At 39.9% G+C, this 17,151-nt stretch overlaps 1 protein-coding gene across 2 annotated transcripts in view; it reads right to left on the minus strand.

The window, feature by feature from the left end:
- Positions 1 to 2,824: 2,824 nt before the first annotated feature.
- The window catches only part of PRMT3 (protein arginine methyltransferase 3), a 101,938-nt gene continuing 87,611 nt past the window's right edge, over positions 2,825 to 17,151 (minus strand). The window contains exon 14 of one of the 2 annotated variants that reach the window (XM_026651390.2): positions 2,825 to 3,513. In XM_026651390.2, the coding sequence (XP_026507175.1) occupies positions 3,404 to 3,513 (110 nt within the window). In that variant the 3' untranslated portion in view covers positions 2,825 to 3,403. The remainder of the gene's footprint in view (positions 3,514 to 17,151) is intronic. The other variant, XM_026651389.1, reaches the window with a different exon arrangement.

The following is a 17,151-nucleotide window of genomic DNA, read 5'->3' on the forward strand; positions in this document are numbered from 1 at the left end:
CTCACAGAGTACCAAGTACCTGTCTCAAGGCACGACTCTTACCTCAGAGACTGGGTGACTGAAAGGGTTCCTTCATCTAGTCCTTTTCTTTTTTTGAATGCGTTCTTAGGGGGTGACCTGCCGGGGTTCAGCCTGCAGTTGTCCAGTTCAGACCTGACTCACCTGTAGATTCCCAGTGTAAGCTCCCCAACTGCTTTGGCTCTCTTATATGGAACCAGCTGCTTGCGGTTCCCTCCCCGCAAGCAAAGTGTTTCTGGTTAGCTCCTTTAGTAAGCTTACTCCAGGCTTAATGTCTCCTGCAGGCAGATCCATCACTCCCTCTGCTCTCTCACTCTTCCTTTCCATCTTTGACTTATGACATTAATAGTCAGGGCTTTCGGCTCTCTCTCTACATCCTCCAACAGAGAGGAAGTCATTAACAGGTGGTAGTGAAACTGTTGTGGCACACTACCAAAAATCCTGGTGAACAGATAACCTTTTCTCATGGGGAATTTAACCAGAGATATAAAACGTTGATAGTGTGTTAAGAATCATAACTGTAGGGAACTTCAGGAACTATCAAATAGGTATGTTTGCACATGACAACTGCTAGACAATCCGTACACTTTAAAATTCAGCTGACGAACGAAAAAAGTGGCTTGCAATCTTGCTAGCAGCCAACATGTGTGTTCAGAAAAGTCGTGGATATATTTACGAATTCCCCTTAAAGCTTTGTCTATCTGAAGATCAAAAGCCTTTTTCTGTATCACAGGGGCTGTGTCTCATTAAAGCAAACACCATGCAATAGAATAAAGAGCAGGGGCAAACTATGAAATCCTATTAGGGCCCCCAGCAGGAGACTCATTCAAGAGACACTTGCTAATGAAGGACCTGGAGCTGCATCCATGTTAATGCCTGGCTTCCCCTCTCCCTCATGGGTAAACTAGGAGATCACTTTTGCAGCTTGGCCAGACAAGTGTTCAAAGCCATTCAGGAGAAGTTTATAAACCGGAAATCAAAAACTTTACCTTACCAGAAAAAAAAGGAAAGGTCAATTTGAAAACTGAATTTCCTGTAGTCCAGCATCCAAATACAAGTTGGTAGTAGCAGGTGCCCAGCATCTTTGCAGATCAGGCCAATATGGTTTTAGGCGCATGAATATGTTCTGAAAGTACAATGTGAGTCCTTATGCTCATCTGAAGCGAGATTTGCTACAGTTTTAATTAACCATTAAACAAGTGCAACAGACTGATCTTAGTCTATACCTTTTATATATATATATATATATATATATATATTTATTTATATATATATTATACCTGTGGGAAAATTGATGGCTGATGTAAACTCCTCATTACTGGAAGCAGGCTCAGTTTTTAGACTAGTTATCCCTCAATAAAGCCAAACTTTCTTTCACTCTGAAAGCTCTGCACTCTGAAAGCTCTGTTATGAACATCTGCATCAAGCATTTAAAAACACAGCAAATGGTACATATCATTTGCAGAGAATGTTAACGACTAATGAATGATTTTTTCAAACTATTTCCCATTGGGGGGTGGGAAACCAAAAATAATTATGGGTTACTAGAAGAGATAATTGAATACAGTAGCTTTCTCCTCAAATTCTGCAGTTACTGCAGCTAATGACCAATCTGTTAGCTTTAATAGCTTACAATCTCTGAGCCATTAACTAGCAAACTAATCATTAACCAACGTTAATGATCAAGTTCTTGAGGATCTTCCTTTAAGTATTGAGCTGTTCTCACAAAATAGTATAAAAACTGATTATTAATTTTATGGACTGAAGAAAATGCCTCTTCCCCCTCCCCCCTGTGGCAGATATCACTCTAAATTTAACTGACCAAAGTTTTTGGCTGGAAAAGTTAACTGGATCCCTCTTCACCATCTCCACTCCCTTTTCTATATGTTGCTTCAACACGTAGAGTTAAATGAGCCACAGAATATTTTGGAGAGAAGTTTTTCTTTTTCTTTTTTTGAAGAGTGAAAAATATTTAGTGCTAAAAACTGTTATTCTTGTAGTTAAAAGGGTTTAAGTTAATTTGCAACCTGATGCACCCATGTTCTTTATACCTCTACACTGAACTAACTGATGGTGTGCATGTATCAACCTACAAGAGCTTTAGGTGCCTAAATGGGAGCTGAGCTCTTGAAAATTTGGCTCATGGATTTTGAATCTCTTTTGTTTTGTATTTTAGAGAGTGTCCAGTATTAAACATTAAAGCAATGTCCATTTTTACTCTTAACATAGGGTAAAATTCCTGTCATGTGCACAAATTCCAAGCCAAATTTTTTTCACTGTGGACAAATCAAGCCCCACAACCCCAACTCAAAAAGGCAAGAAATGGGTAGGTGGGAAACAGGACAATACGCTCGCAAGGCTGGTCTACTTGCAATTCAGCCCATAGACTGGTAGCAGTTTTGGTCCCACAATCAATGGTGTATTGTGGCCAGCAAATTGGTAAATGTCAGAGATGCACCTGCATCCCTTCAGTTTTCCTGCCGTCAGGACCACCAGACTTTCTGCCTTCTGCTTTTTGATAAAAGGAGCTTCATTGCTAGCTCCATGGGATTTGGTTTTGTTGAATTGTAGAAGATGGACATATGACGACAACTGCCTGCATTTTTGTGTCACTATGCTCTGAAGAAGTCAAGAGCGGATGAAGGATATTGGTACTACCCAGATACATGTGCAGCTTTGCAAAAGCCAGTCCAATAGACCAGGACAGGAAAAGCCTCAGTAATGACTAGGAGAGCCACTGTAGATATTGAAGTTCTTAATCTTCCAATAAATGAACAATGAAAATTAAGGCAACTGAATAACAAAATGTACTTTGATGGTTTATTCTGACAAGTGCAATGTACACAATTTACATCATACAGTAATAGAAAGTTTATAAAAACAAATGTAGTCTTCATCCCTAGAGCATGATGGGCCAAATCCTGAAGCACTGACTTCTACTGAATTGTTCCAAATAAAAATGAGGTCTGCACAGGAGTTGGCCCTCTTTTGACCTTAGCTAAGAAACTATGCAAGATTGCCTTTTTTGGTGAGAATAATCAGGTTTGCCAGTGAGCACAGTAAGAATAAGCTATGCTCTGCTGAGTTAAAATTTTACAGACAGCATGTTATCGTTACAGTAAATGTCTAGAGCCGTATCTGACTTTTCTAGCAGATTCACCTAAATTAAAACCATTTCCATTCCTTCTCTCCACATTATAGGAAATGCACTTAGATTTGGTTTCATCATCATCTCATCTATCACCTTTGCAAGACCACACAAATGATAAGCCAATCAGTTCCAACTCTTGCTGTATTCTTGAGCCAAACACCATTTTTTTTTTTTTAGAAAAATTGACATCAGATACATATAAAATTTGCATTTCTTGAAGTCTGTTTAGTATTTTCACTGCAGGCTGTATGTCTGTTTTGTATTGTTCACTGAAAGAGTTATAATGAGGGACCGTGGATCCTTCCTATTCTTGACAACAGTTATCTTTCCTCTCAAGGCCTCACCTACAAGAGCAAAACACAAACAATGATTGCATTTACACTAAGGTGGATACACTGAATGGCTTGATTAGAACAGCAGTGTTACATTTATCTCCTTTTATTGGTTTGCATGAGGAGCCTGTTTTAGAGGACAAGAGATGAATAAAAGGCACAAAAATATTACAACTACAGCTGTGTGCTGAAACCATCTCCCTATTCTATCAATTAGTAACGTCATTGACTACGAATCTGGCCAGTAAACTGATTGACTTAACGTGACATAGGTTAGGTTTCATCATACCTGTTAATGTCTCACTTGACCCATCCAGTGAGCTATTAATTCCAATCAAAATTGCTATAATCAGATTGTATAGTAAAGGACTCAATATATCCTGCATACACAGAGTTCTCCTTCCCCAAGACTCTCAAAAATTGTCTCCAGTTAAGAGGATTTGCACACTAACTGCTTAGCAGGCCATTTGCAATAGCTTCTGGAAGCATTTCTCAATACTTCATTAATATAGCAGATATAAAAAGTCATCATTTTGGTATCACTTCTGCCCTTGAGTTTAAGAAGCAGCTCTCATTCCCTGGGGAAAAGTTAAAATTTTAAATTCTTTAATAACATATTACGAATTTTCTTCATGAAGTAAACATTTGTGTTAGCCATAGCACACTACTAAAGGGAGAGTATTCCTTTCTTGTGTTTAAACAAGGGACATTACTACAACCATGTCAGAGGAGTTAAAACTGAGTGAATAGTATAAGTCTAGTTCACTTTTCACCATGAATGCTAAGAGTGTTTCCTATTTGTATTACAGTAACGTTGGCCTTGGTTTTTAAGATGGTTTTGTTTTTAGTCAGGTCCTGCAGGGGAATGTTTAAATAAAAAAAAAAATCTTCATTAAATTAAAAAACTGCACAAACATAATTGTCACAATTCAGGGCAATTACACCTATATTTTCCCTCAGTTGTCCACCGAGGACACCCACCCTCAGGTTTCTGGCTCCACCCCAGAGAGGCAATAGCTGGCAGTCCCTCCTGACTATGGTATTTCCAGGCTCAACAATTCCCTGCCTTCATTATGTCATTCCAGAAAAAGACAGTCTATCTAAGCAGGCCTGCTTAGCTTCTCTCCTCCGATGGTACGTAGTGTAATTGACACACCTGTAAGTTACCAACGAGTTTTCTAAGCAAGCACCCATTTATTTTTAAGGTAAAAGCAATACAGAGAAAACATACTAAAAGCAATACAGAACCTACACACATGCTAATAAGCTTACCAGAGATCACCTCAACTGCAACATGGGCTCTGTCAGGAGAGGCCTTCAAACCCCATCCAGGGATTTTCCTGCAGTTTCAAATTCATTACATCCTTTGCTCTGAGCAACTGTTATGAGCAAGGGAGTCACCCATTTATCCAGCCTGACTCTTTGAAGAGATCATGACTAGATAATCAGCCAGACAGTGGGTCTCTGCTCAAAGTGCAGTTTCAAAAGTATGAATTTGAGGTGGGTCGTTTGCATTCCTCTCACCCCTAAGTATTTCCTAGGAAATCCACTTCACACTTATTGACCCAGAAAGTCCTTTGAAGTTCCTAATATCTCCCAGAGACTGCATTAATCCTGCCTTCCTCCTAAAGAAGTTCTATACAATCCCACAATAATATACAAATATGTGCATTTTCAATACAATGGGCTCCAAAGGTATTAAACTGAATTCTACGAGGTTTAATTCCATAAGGTTTGTCCAGGATATGGTAAATCGCTGTCAGATCAGTCACAATTAGTATTAAATTTTGTTAAACCCCAAACAAAAATTGTCATTTAGCAACAGTTTTTTTTGTGGCTAAGACATCAAGGAGACATCTTGACAGAGGCCCCACAGCCCTTTTCAGAAGGGTAAGGGGGGAGCAGTTACCTTTGGTTTTCTGGCCATATCCCAACTGAGGTAATTGCATTTATCTACCTAAATTCCACCCCTTAATGTTTCAATTTAACCTTCTGTTCGTCTTAATCTTTTGTGGCACACTGAATTTGCTATTAAACAGGTGCTATTAGACAGCTACTGTGTTTCATCCCAGAGACTTTTGTGCTTCAGTAGTGGATAAAAACTTCCTTATATATTCTTTATCTATCTTAGAGGTTTCTGAAGCTCATTGATTCTGAAGCACTTTTAGATCCTATAATGAAAAGTGGTATTACAAGGGCAAATTAATGCTATTAATTTGTACCTGTTTATGCATGGTTATGCTTTTTTTAAGATTAGTGTGTTGTAGCAGACTGTATAAGATTTGTGGAGACATATGCATGTAGACAAGATCCAGCCCTTAATTTTCCAGAGTTATGTAAAAATATCTTCCCAGGTAAGGCTTAAAGTGTGTATCCAAAGGGATACACATTTCTGCAAGTTTTTACTATAGACGTAGGAAGTGGACAATAGCTGTTTCTGTAGAGCTACAATGCTAGTTGTTCTAGAAAAATTTACTTTTCTTGATGAAAGATTCATAGACCAAGAGGACAGTAGTGAGTTTACAATTATGAAGATTACCAACAGCTGATCCATGCTTCATGGATTTGAACAAACAGAAAGGATAGATCTATAAATAAATGTACATACTTGCATAGAATAAAGAGGTACACATAAATGCTGAATTATTTTTAACAATTGCAACTAGTCACAGTTGCTTACTTTTCAAATTTCTTCATGTACTCAGATTGAAATGTTATTAAAAAATCAAAAAAGGAAATAATGCAGTAAATCTTCATTCCTTGATCAAAGAACCAGAACACTTTGAAAACCCCCTACAATTTCAGATAAGTTATCAATGAACACATTTGAGAGGCCAGAGCAGACAGTGGAATTAGGACCCAAGTGTCCTAACCCACTGTCCAATGTCCTCTGCACTGGAACACCCTGCACGAAATCCACTTATGTTCACTGCATGCGAACAAACAGGACTGCGTGTATAAAGTATGTCACTTTTACACATGCACAACTGAACACAAAGTTGTGTGCACGAACCTATATTTTGAAAATCTAGATGCACGAGACATACTATTAAGTTAACCAATTCAGAAGCTTTCCTGCAAATTTCATCTAGTTAGCGGTTCATCTTGCATTATGTTAACTACATATTTGATTATAAAAAAAGAAACCAATACTAGGTCTTTGAATGTACTTTAACAGTTAAAAGTGCAGTGCTGCTATACAAAAATGCCATTTGTCATGGTAAGTACAGGGCTGGGACTCTTTTCATACTTGTCATTTAGTGCCTACTTCAAAGTTTGCTTTAATTTTCATTACAACTTTTTGAATACATGTATGAATGCAGCACAAATTGTGTTTCTTGGTCCATCAGTTGTGAGCTCATTTTAAACCCATGTATAACAAATGGATCATTTATCAAATACAGAAACACCTATTTCATAATTTCATGAAGAACTGATGATCCAATAGATAAATGCTGATGCTAGATAATTCAGACTAGAAATTAGGCACATATTTTAATCAGAAATTATGGGTTTGATACAGGAATCAGTGGGTGAATTTCTATGGCCTGTGTTATGCAGGTGTCAGACTAGGGTTATGTCTACACTGCGCACCTTACAACAACGCGACTGCACTGCTACAGCAACGCCGTTGCAATGCACACCCTGTAGCCACTCTGTCGCTAGAGGAAAGCTCTCCTGATGACAAAATAAAACCATCCCCAACGAGGGGCAGTAGCTTCAGCGATGGGAGATGCTCTCCTGCCAACGAAAGTGCAGTGTAGACATAGCCTAGATCTTCATAATGGTTAATGGCCATTAGAGAAGAAGAAAAAAAAAATCTATAAATCCATTACCATGTTCAAGGCTTTTTAATACTATCAGTACTTTTATGCCAGATTGTACTAAAAATAGAAGTTTAATCCACATGATCCAAACTTTTCATATGCGAATGTCTAAAATTAAGCATCCATATAACAGCAGCCTGATTTTTGGAGGCACTAAGCACCTGCATTTCCCAAGTTAACAGAAGTTGTAGGTATGCAACACCTTTGAAAGTTAAATACAAATTAATATGGCATCCAAAAACTTAGTCATGACTCAAAAGAGACTGCAAATGGAATGTATACTGTCAATGCATTAAATTTAGATGCACTGTAACAGTTTAACTTTGGTTTATTGGCACATACACATCACACCTTTCATTCTGATGCTCACAAGAATTAAGAGTAAGTCATCATACTACATATGAATGCCCTGCCAACTCTCCCGAAGCAATCATCATCCGATATGGATATTCTTCCACACTGTGGGGAAATTTGACCTCTGGACTTACAACAGTATTATCTAGCAGAGGGATCTCAATGTTGTTGCTACCTTTATTTTGAGACAAAATTTTGAGACCAGATGTTCAACAGAATTATCCCTAGGGTTTTGGAGTTTTTTGGAAGATAAATATGAACAGTTAATCGATTAAATTAGCAGCTCTCTCCTTTAACATTTTCCAAAATCTTTAGAAAAAAGCTAACTGAAAAAGCTTTACAAAGGAAGTATTTTTCTTTCAGCCTTAAGAGGGTTTCAAAATGGAACTGTGCTTTTTATTTGTAAATAGTTACTATTTGGAAAAATCCATACACTAGACCATGTACTATGAATTTAAGCAGAAAAAAACCCAGGAGTTCTGCTTAAAAATGTATGGTACTGAATGGTGCATTAATAAAGTAGAAGACTATCCATATAAAACACGAATTACTCTGCTGCTTCCATAGCAGGCGTTGCTCCTTAACTGATCTTTGCCCCCTCCTACCCCCAATCCCAGCCTCTGCTACCTTCTTATGCCTCCTCTGCCTCTTTGGCATCCCGGTCTCCTCTCCCATCCTTCTTAGTCTCAGAGCAGCTAGAGATACTTGTTATTTAGTAGGATTTCTAAAGAGATTGTCAACGTCTGCAACACTTTTTGTTGCTGAAAAAGCTGAAATTTATAGTGCTGTCTTTGGATAAATAAAAGTTATGAGCAAACAAAAGGCAGCATATCTGCACAGTTTAAAACCAAGTGGGACTGCTGGTTTCAAATTTAAATGGATTAAAAAAAATCTAATCTGCAGCTGTCAGATATCATATTAAACACAAATCCGACACCAGATCCACGTTTAAAATAAGTGAACGGCAGGAGTTCGTCACAGGATGCAGAATACTTTCACAGTCAAAAATGATTTTCAACAAAAGAGTTTAAACATGGCAGAGTGGTACCCTCCTAAGGGAAATAAAAACAAATCTTGTTCTCAATTCTAGAATTATTTAGCTATTTCCCTGAAATTCCAGCTGAGCTTTTATTAATTGTCCACTTTGCTCAACAAGACTGCTCCACTGTGGTAATTGTTATTCTATACACAAATACACTGTTAAAATGGAATGACTAGTTATTTAAATGCAACAATCCTGTCAAGCAAAAGGATACGATTTGATACCGGTTAACTACTTCATTACCAGCAAATGGAAGACATTTAGCCTCAAGGCAAGCTATGAGGAAGAACATCTAAAAAACTTACTGATGATTTCATGAAAGAGAGCCCTCAGTTATTTATAAAAAGTTAATTGCATTAAGCGACCCAGAGAATCAATGTAATTCACTGTCAAGAGGCACAGCTATGTCTTCCCCACATTAAATCTGCCTTTCTGAATAGCCTTTTCTGTAGCTGAACTGAGCAATGGCTGTGTAACCATGTAACAGGGAGGCAGATCAGAACAATTAATCTATGTCACGGAGATATAAAATGACTGATGCTTTTTAAGAGCTCTACTGTCTTATAAGCTGCAGAGGAAGCTCTCTCTGCAACTGAGCTGCATCACCTTGCTCTTATCATGCTCAGTAGGATGCAAATAAACCACACTGTAGTGCTGCAGTTCAATTAGGACAAAACTGAATTCGTTATAATCCTGTTCCAGCATTTTTATTCATCCCTTGGAAAAACCTTAAATTTTGTCTCCCAATAAGAAAAAAATAAATAAATACTGCAGTAAATGCTTGCAGCAAGGAACTTGCTATCGCAGCAGATTAAAAAAAGTGTCTCTATTTCCATACCAACATCCTCTAAGAACATAAATTACATATTTGCAATTGCCCTACATATGGTAGCATGCTATGGATATGACACTGATAATACCTCTGATGTATTATTCTGACTCTGCTCTGTATTATCAATGAGTATGAAAGGTCCTCAGGACAGGGACCATAACTTCCATATATATTTGTACAGTGCCAACACTGGAAGTTTCATATTGGGTCAGGGCAGTGATCCACCTACTCCAGTATCACATCTCTGAAAGGAGTAAGGACCAGCTACTTTAGAGAAAGAAATAGTGCAATAATCTGCACAGAGGGTAAATTTTTTTCTACCCCCCGTGAATTTTAAATTTATGCCCTGAAGCATAAGATTTTAGATCCCTTCCAAAGATTATTTTTTAAAAGTCTTTGCTACTATAACTCAGGATTTAAAAAAGACTGGATGTTAAGAATAACAAGAAAATCCATTAAGCTCGAAGCCTCAATCATGTCTTGTGGCAACGAGTTCCACAAATTAGTTACACTTGTGTGAAAAGGTATTTCTTCGCATCAGTTTTAAATTTTCTGCCTTTCAGTTTAATTGAATCTCCCCTTGTTCTTGCATTATGAGAAAGGGGGAATAGAAGTGTGTATAGCATTCATTTAGCATGTCTCCTCTTTTTTCATTTCCTCTCCAAAACACTAAGGCTTGGTCTGCACTACAGAGTTAGGTCAATGTAAGGCAGTGAAGGGTTAAAATCCATGTGCATTTTATATAACAACCTGGTATATGGATTGTGCCAGCTCTTTTCCAGACCCAAAAGTCCAGAGTTTGGTCAAGGGACCAGAGGCCTAGCAAATAGTGATCAGCTAAGAGAAAACTGGGGTAAACAGATAATCTTGTTTTGCTAAAATAAGCCTAGCCAGCAAATTGCCAGGTTTTGGAGCTGAGAACTAAATAATTGTGTCTTATTCGGAGTTGCAGATTGAACAAAGAAGCCCTGTTTCGGTTGTTAGTTTCTTTTGTAGAGAGATGCTCCCACATATCCAACCTTGAGTTTATGAAAGGTTGGCACATGTCAGTATAAGATATGGCCTCCTCCCACCTCCCTTTCCCAGGGACCAATGCCTGCCTTAAAACACAAAGGAGACAATCTTTATTGCCATATACTTTCACTGTTTCTTTGTTTTAATCCCTAGGAATGTATCTGCTGGACAATCAGAGGAGCTACTCTATTCCTATGGACCCCAAATCAGAATTCAACATAAAATGTTATTAGTATAAAGTATATATCAAAGTATTAATTAAATGTTAACTTGCTAACTTGAGACCATGGGCGGAGACATTATGTAACCTGTTAACCATTGGCTAATGTGCTATCTTGTCTTGCTAGACCCATCCCGGGGTGTGGAACTGTCTACCCCGTCACTTTCCCCCGCCCATGGAAAATCCATATATTCCATTGTAATCAATTGACAGTGTCTCTGAGCCTAATAAGCAAGATGACACTCCGCCAGCGCTGTGTGTAATAAACTCCTATGCTTGACCTCTACACGGTGTGGATTTATGTTCCTTCAGGCAGCTTACATCAACCTAACTCTAAGTGTCTACACTACAACATTGCTCCCGCTGATGTAAGTCGCACACTACACCAACCTAATAACTCAAGAGGCTTAGTGCTAAGTCAATGTAGTTAGGGCAACCCAGTGTCTATACAGACACTGCATTACTTACATCGGCTGTTGGCTGTCAGCCTCCCTCCCTGGGCTCACAGCTGGAGCCCCACCCCAGAGCTCATAGCCTGAGCTGTCAGCCCTGGGATGGGGGGGGGGGAGGGGCTCCAGCTGTCAGTACTCTACAATGCCCCACACAGCTAAGTTAGGGGATGTGCTCCTGGTGAGGATATGCACCAACGACAGATGGGGCATAGTGTGGACATGAACCACTGCAGTAATTACTGTGATGGCTATATGTCGACCTAACTTAAGTTTACCTAATTCTGTAGTGTAGACAAGGCCTAAATCTTTTTACTCCTTTTTCATATGAAAGTTTTTCCATGCTTCATTCTGGTCATCCATATCTGAACTTCCCTCTATTACTGACATGGTCTTTTCGAGACCGGGGTAATCCAAAAAGATCATAGTATTCCAGGTGAGGGCATATCATTGCTAGAAAAGCTGTTACTCATTTAAAAAATACAAACTGGAAAATTTGTATGGGTCAGACCTATGTTTATGATGGGTTACTTTCTATGCGGTTACATGTAAAGGGATTGCTAAAGGAACCAAACAGGAAAGTTAAAACAATGACACAGATAAAGGTCCTTCAGGAAACAATGGACAAGCTGTTTATTTGGGAATAGCCCCCCTGGAGTCAGACATGGGTTAAAACTGGTTTACTCTTCCAAAGGCTAAACCCAAGATCAAATGGAAGACACCAGATAATTAAAGGACCTTATGCCTAGAAAAGGGTGGGGCGATTGAATGAGTGGCCAGAGACTGCCCAGGAAGTGTCAATTAGAGTTGACAAGCTGGCAAGGAAACAGACACAAACAGCAGTAGGGATAGTCGGCTTCTCACAACTCAGAGGTGGCGATAACTGAGCTAGCTGAAACGTAAAAAAGCTCACAAGGAAACATTAAGGGTCACATAAAGGGACATGTGCATGTAGACCTTTGTTTTTACCCTTTGCTCTGCATGCTTTGTACCTTTGACTGAGAAGAGCTAAAAAAGGATCTCTCAAAACTGGGTGACTGGGCAGCAAAATGGCAGATGAAATTCAATGTTGATAAATGCAAAGTAATGCACATTGGAAAGCATAATCCCAACTATACATATAAAATGATGGGGTCTAAATTAGCAGTTATCACTCAAGAAAGATCTTGGAGTCATTGTGGATAATTCTCTGAAAACATCCACTCAATGTGCAGTGGCAGTCAAAAAACCCGAACAGAATGCTGGGTATCATTAAGAAAGGGATAGATAATAAGAGAGAAAATATCATATTGCTTCTATATAAATCCATGGTACGCCCACATCTTGAATACTGCGTGCAGATGTGGTCATCCCATCTCAAAAGAGATATATTGGAATTGGAAAAGGTTCCGAAAAGGGCAGCAAAAATGATGAGGGGTATGGAACGGCTGCCATATGAGGAGAGATTAAGAAGACTGGAACTTTTCAGCTTGGAAAATAAACGAGTAAGAGGGGATTTGATAGAGGTCTATAAAATCATGACTGGAGTGGAGAAAGTAAATAAGGAAGTGTTATTAACTCCCTCATAACACAAGAACGAGGGGCCACAAAATAAAATTAATAGGCAGCAGGTTTAAAATAAACAAAAGGAAGTATTTCTTCACACAACACACAGTCAACTTGTAGAACTCCTTGCCAGAAGATGTTGTGAAGGCCAAGACTACAACAGGGTTCAAAAAAAGAACTAGATAAATTCATGGAGGATAGGTCCATCAATGGCTATTAGCCAGGATGGGCAGGGATGGTGTCTCTAGCCTCTGTTTGCCAGAAACTGGGAATGGGTGACAGGGGATGGATCACTTGATGATTACCTGTTCTGTTCATTCCCTCTGGGGTACCTGGCATTGGCCACTATTGGAAGACAGAATACTGGGCTAGATGGACCTTTGGTCTGACCCAGTATGGCTGTGATTATGGGTGAATAAGGTCAGGTCTCCACTTAAAACTGCAGCCGCGCTGTAGTGCTTCAGCAAAGACACTTCTACACCGGCGAGACGCTCTCCTGTCGGCATAGTTAACCCACCTCTACGAGAGGTGGCAGCTATGTCAACAGGAGAAGCCCTCCTGTCGACATGGTGCTATCTGAACCGGGGTTAGGTCAGTATAACTGCATCGCTTAGGGGTATGGATTTTTCATACCCCTGAGCGATGTATTTATACCAATATAAGACTCAGGGTACGTCTATACTCAGCCACTAGTTCGGCGGCAAGCAATCGAACTTCTGGGTTCGACTTATCGCGTCCAGACAAGATGCGATAAGTCGAACCCGGAAGTGCTCGCCATCGACTGCGGTACTCCTGCTCGGCGAGAGGAGTACCGCGGAGTCGACGGGGGAGCCTGCCTGCCGCGTCTGGACCGAGGTAAGTTCGAACTAAAGTACTTTGAACTTCAGCTACGTTATTCACGTAGCTGAAGTTGCGTACCTTAGTTCGAATTGGGGGGTTAGTGTAGACCAAGCCCAAGAATCGCTGTGTGCCCTCTGAATGGGTATTATAGATGTGAAGCCATGAACATCTGTCATTTCCTTCATTAAACATTTAGAGCATTGGCATTAGGAGTGATTTCATTGGAACCATTTCTAGTAGGGTTCCTACAAATCGCAGTGGATGGTTGCCCAAGTAGTATGATAACTTATGATGAAATGTAAATGCTACTAACAGGAGGTGACTAGTGTTCATTCCCTGTCTCATCCTAAAAAGCTGTATGAAAGTTTTTCAAGTAGCGGTTATATACGCATTCACAGGTGTGCAAAGATGCCTTAACAACAGGTTACCATAGAGCTGATGCCAGCATAAAAATCACATTCCAAGTCAGAGGAGCTATATCTATCTTAGTTTATTTTCAGTAACTGGGATATATTTTCATATGCAAAAACACTAGAGCATGCATCCAGTTTCTGAATTTATATATGGAAAAAAGACCCCTCCTCCCCCCACTTTAGTAACAAAAAACACTTGGCTCTTCAATATCTGGAAAAAGTGTTTTCACACCCTTTTGGTTTTACGAAATAACCTGAGCAAAGCCTTCTCTTATTCCCTTCTTTTGATTGTATGGTTTACGGGCTTGCAGGTAGAAATTCAAAGAGCAGGCTAGTCTCGTATCCCACCTCATGGTAAACTGCACCCCTTTCTCCAATCCTCATGACCCAGCAGCAAGTGATTAATGACTTATAAAAGGCAGTGAATGTAATCTGCTTCAACAGGAAAATCATCTGGGACAGAGACAGACAATAGTTGCATAATTTAGATTTTATCAAGATCCAAAACAGAATTTATTTTTTGTAGAACTGGGCTTTGTATCCAAGGTCTTATATCATAATTAACTGGCTATAAACCTCAAATGAGCACTATTGCTTAGAAAAGTTGATTCCTTAAACCAGTGGTTCTCAACCTTTTTGGACTCAGGACCCATTCGTAAATGTTTATGGCCTGTTGCAACTCAGTAAATAGTCTGGGGGTAGAGGCCTTGGGGTGGTTTCTGATGGATCCTGTCTCCTGGGGGTGGAGGGCTGGGTCCTGCCTGCCACTCACCGCACAGTGGCAGCTCCTGCAACTCCTCTGCTACAGGGCTGGCTGGGCTTGACTCTCTGCTCTGGGCGTTGTAACCTCCAGGATTGCAGTGCATCTCAGGTTTTGCTCTGCCTCCCTGACCAGAGCAAATCTGAGAGTGGAATTGTGACCTGGCTCATGGGGTTGAAGTGCCACTCACTCAAATTTGGCCTACCCGGACTTCTGTCATCATGACAGCTGGACTAAACCTGAGTAGCACTGGGACCCCAGAGGGTACAGTGCTGGGAGCAGAGAGCCAAGCCCAGCCAGCCCCATGGGACAGGGGCCACAGGAGCCGTCACATGACCCTTTGAAACATTCTGGCAACCCCAATTTTGGGTCCTGACTCATGGGTTGAAAAACCCTGTCTTAAACCCTCTGTCTCATCTGATGACCAAAAAAACCAACCAACCAAACAAAAAGCCACCCAGGGAAGGATAAGAAATCCTCCAAAGGATTGTTTGCCTTAAACTTAGTAACTTCTACTTATTCCTTCCATATTGCTAAGCCTCCCATTTATCTTCTCTTAGACCCTAGACACTTGGAGCCACAGCCACCCACCCCACTATCTCTTCCTGGTTTGTAACTTCTGCTGCTGTCATCACCAGCTTATGAACGCTGAAGAGCAGCCTCACTTCAGTGATCCCTACTGCTGACATAAAACTGAACTCATGAGACCACGTGTTTCAAGGGACTTGTTAGTGTTCTAGAATTCTGCTTTCATGTCCGAGGCTCATGACCACGTCCTCATGAAGCGTTTGCAGGTGGAGCTATTACGGATTTCCTCAAGTCGGACCACATACTGCTGTACCTCTGCATCAGAAGCATTTTGCAATTGCATTGTGGGGATGGAAAACAATGATCAGTTACTGGGCTCTTTTATTCTCAGATAGCATGGCGGTGTAGACTAAATACTTACAGTGAGATTTTGTAAACAGACAGGCCAGGGAAGGGGTAAGAGGGTAAGCTGGTTTTATGATAACTTTATGCCTTGCCATTTCTGAGCAGCTGCAGAGGTCACTGCAGCCCAGTTGGCCCTGGACTGCTGCCTAAATTACAACACCCTGTTCCCACTTGTCCTACCTTGGGCCCACTTGCATACGCTCAGCAATGCTGCTTGGAATACCCCTGCAGCGCTATGTGCTGCAGCCCTGCCCTCTCCTACTCCAATATGCCCCCTATGTTGGAGTTTTTGACAGGGGAGCATAAACAGCCTAACACAAAGCCTGTGCCAGGGTAAATTCTCCACTAGCCAGATCTGGGGCTCTAACATCCCTTTTTCATTGCAGCAGCATAAAAGAGGCAATAGCCAGGAGAAAACCTCTTCCTTAGTGCTTGAAGTAGTAGGTTACAGAGGTTCCTGAAAAATCTTCAGAGCAGTTTTTAATGTCAGGTACTGAAAGACATGTCGTAACATAATATGCAAGATATTGAGAAACTTCATATTTTAATCTTAAAGAAATGAAAACCAATATAAAAAAGGCTGGGTATCAGCCGTTTCATTGGCCTGGTCCCCTTTGACCTTAAAGTTCAGGCTGCAAGGAAAAGTAGATTTAAAAAGGGTGAGATATCACCACTTCGCTTATCAGTGAACAACTGCTATGGTGACAGGGTTACAACAGAGAATTTAATTGCATGGTAGATAGGCAGAATAGGAAGTAGAATCTCATTTAAGAACTTAAATCCTCCAATAACTGAATGTGGAATGTAGAAGTATTTCAGTTTAAAATCAAAGCATGAAGATATATTAATTGTGCCAAAGCCAAATTCCTACTATTTAACAAACTCGAGGAAAGAAAATTAACATTTTAAAGTTTGTTAGCTTACAAATGGCTACTTAATTATGGTGGAAACGGAGGAGTAAAAAGATAATCAAGAATTTTTACAGGGTTTAGTTGCACGAGTCCTATTTCAGTTTTGCTGTGCTCAACCTTTTTGGCATTGTGGAAAAACAATAACATCAAGGTTTTATTTCCACCGCAAGGCAATATCAAGAACATCAAATAACGGCGATGTGCTGGTTTATTGCTAATGGAGTTTGTTTGTATGCAGATTTTCTGTTTCAACTTAATGCACTGTTATAGGGGAGGAGGAAAAAAAATTCAACAGAGAGACTCAAGGTTATTTTTGGAAGCATTAAATTTATTTACCATATGTCTGGCCCTAAATCAAACTCATGAACCCATGATCTTCTTTAGCAAAAATGTTTAACAGGGTGGAAAGCAGCAGATGGAAAAAATCAAGAAACAAATGCAGTTTTTCCTCCTAACAATCCAAATAGATATAAAGTATCTGTTTTGTTTTGTTTTTTAAAAGGAATTTTC

Source organism: Terrapene carolina, unplaced genomic scaffold (genome assembly GCF_002925995.2).
Source record: "Terrapene carolina triunguis isolate 2854851 unplaced genomic scaffold, T_m_triunguis-2.0 Scaffold96, whole genome shotgun sequence".
Lineage (NCBI taxonomy): Eukaryota > Metazoa > Chordata > Testudines > Emydidae > Terrapene > Terrapene triunguis.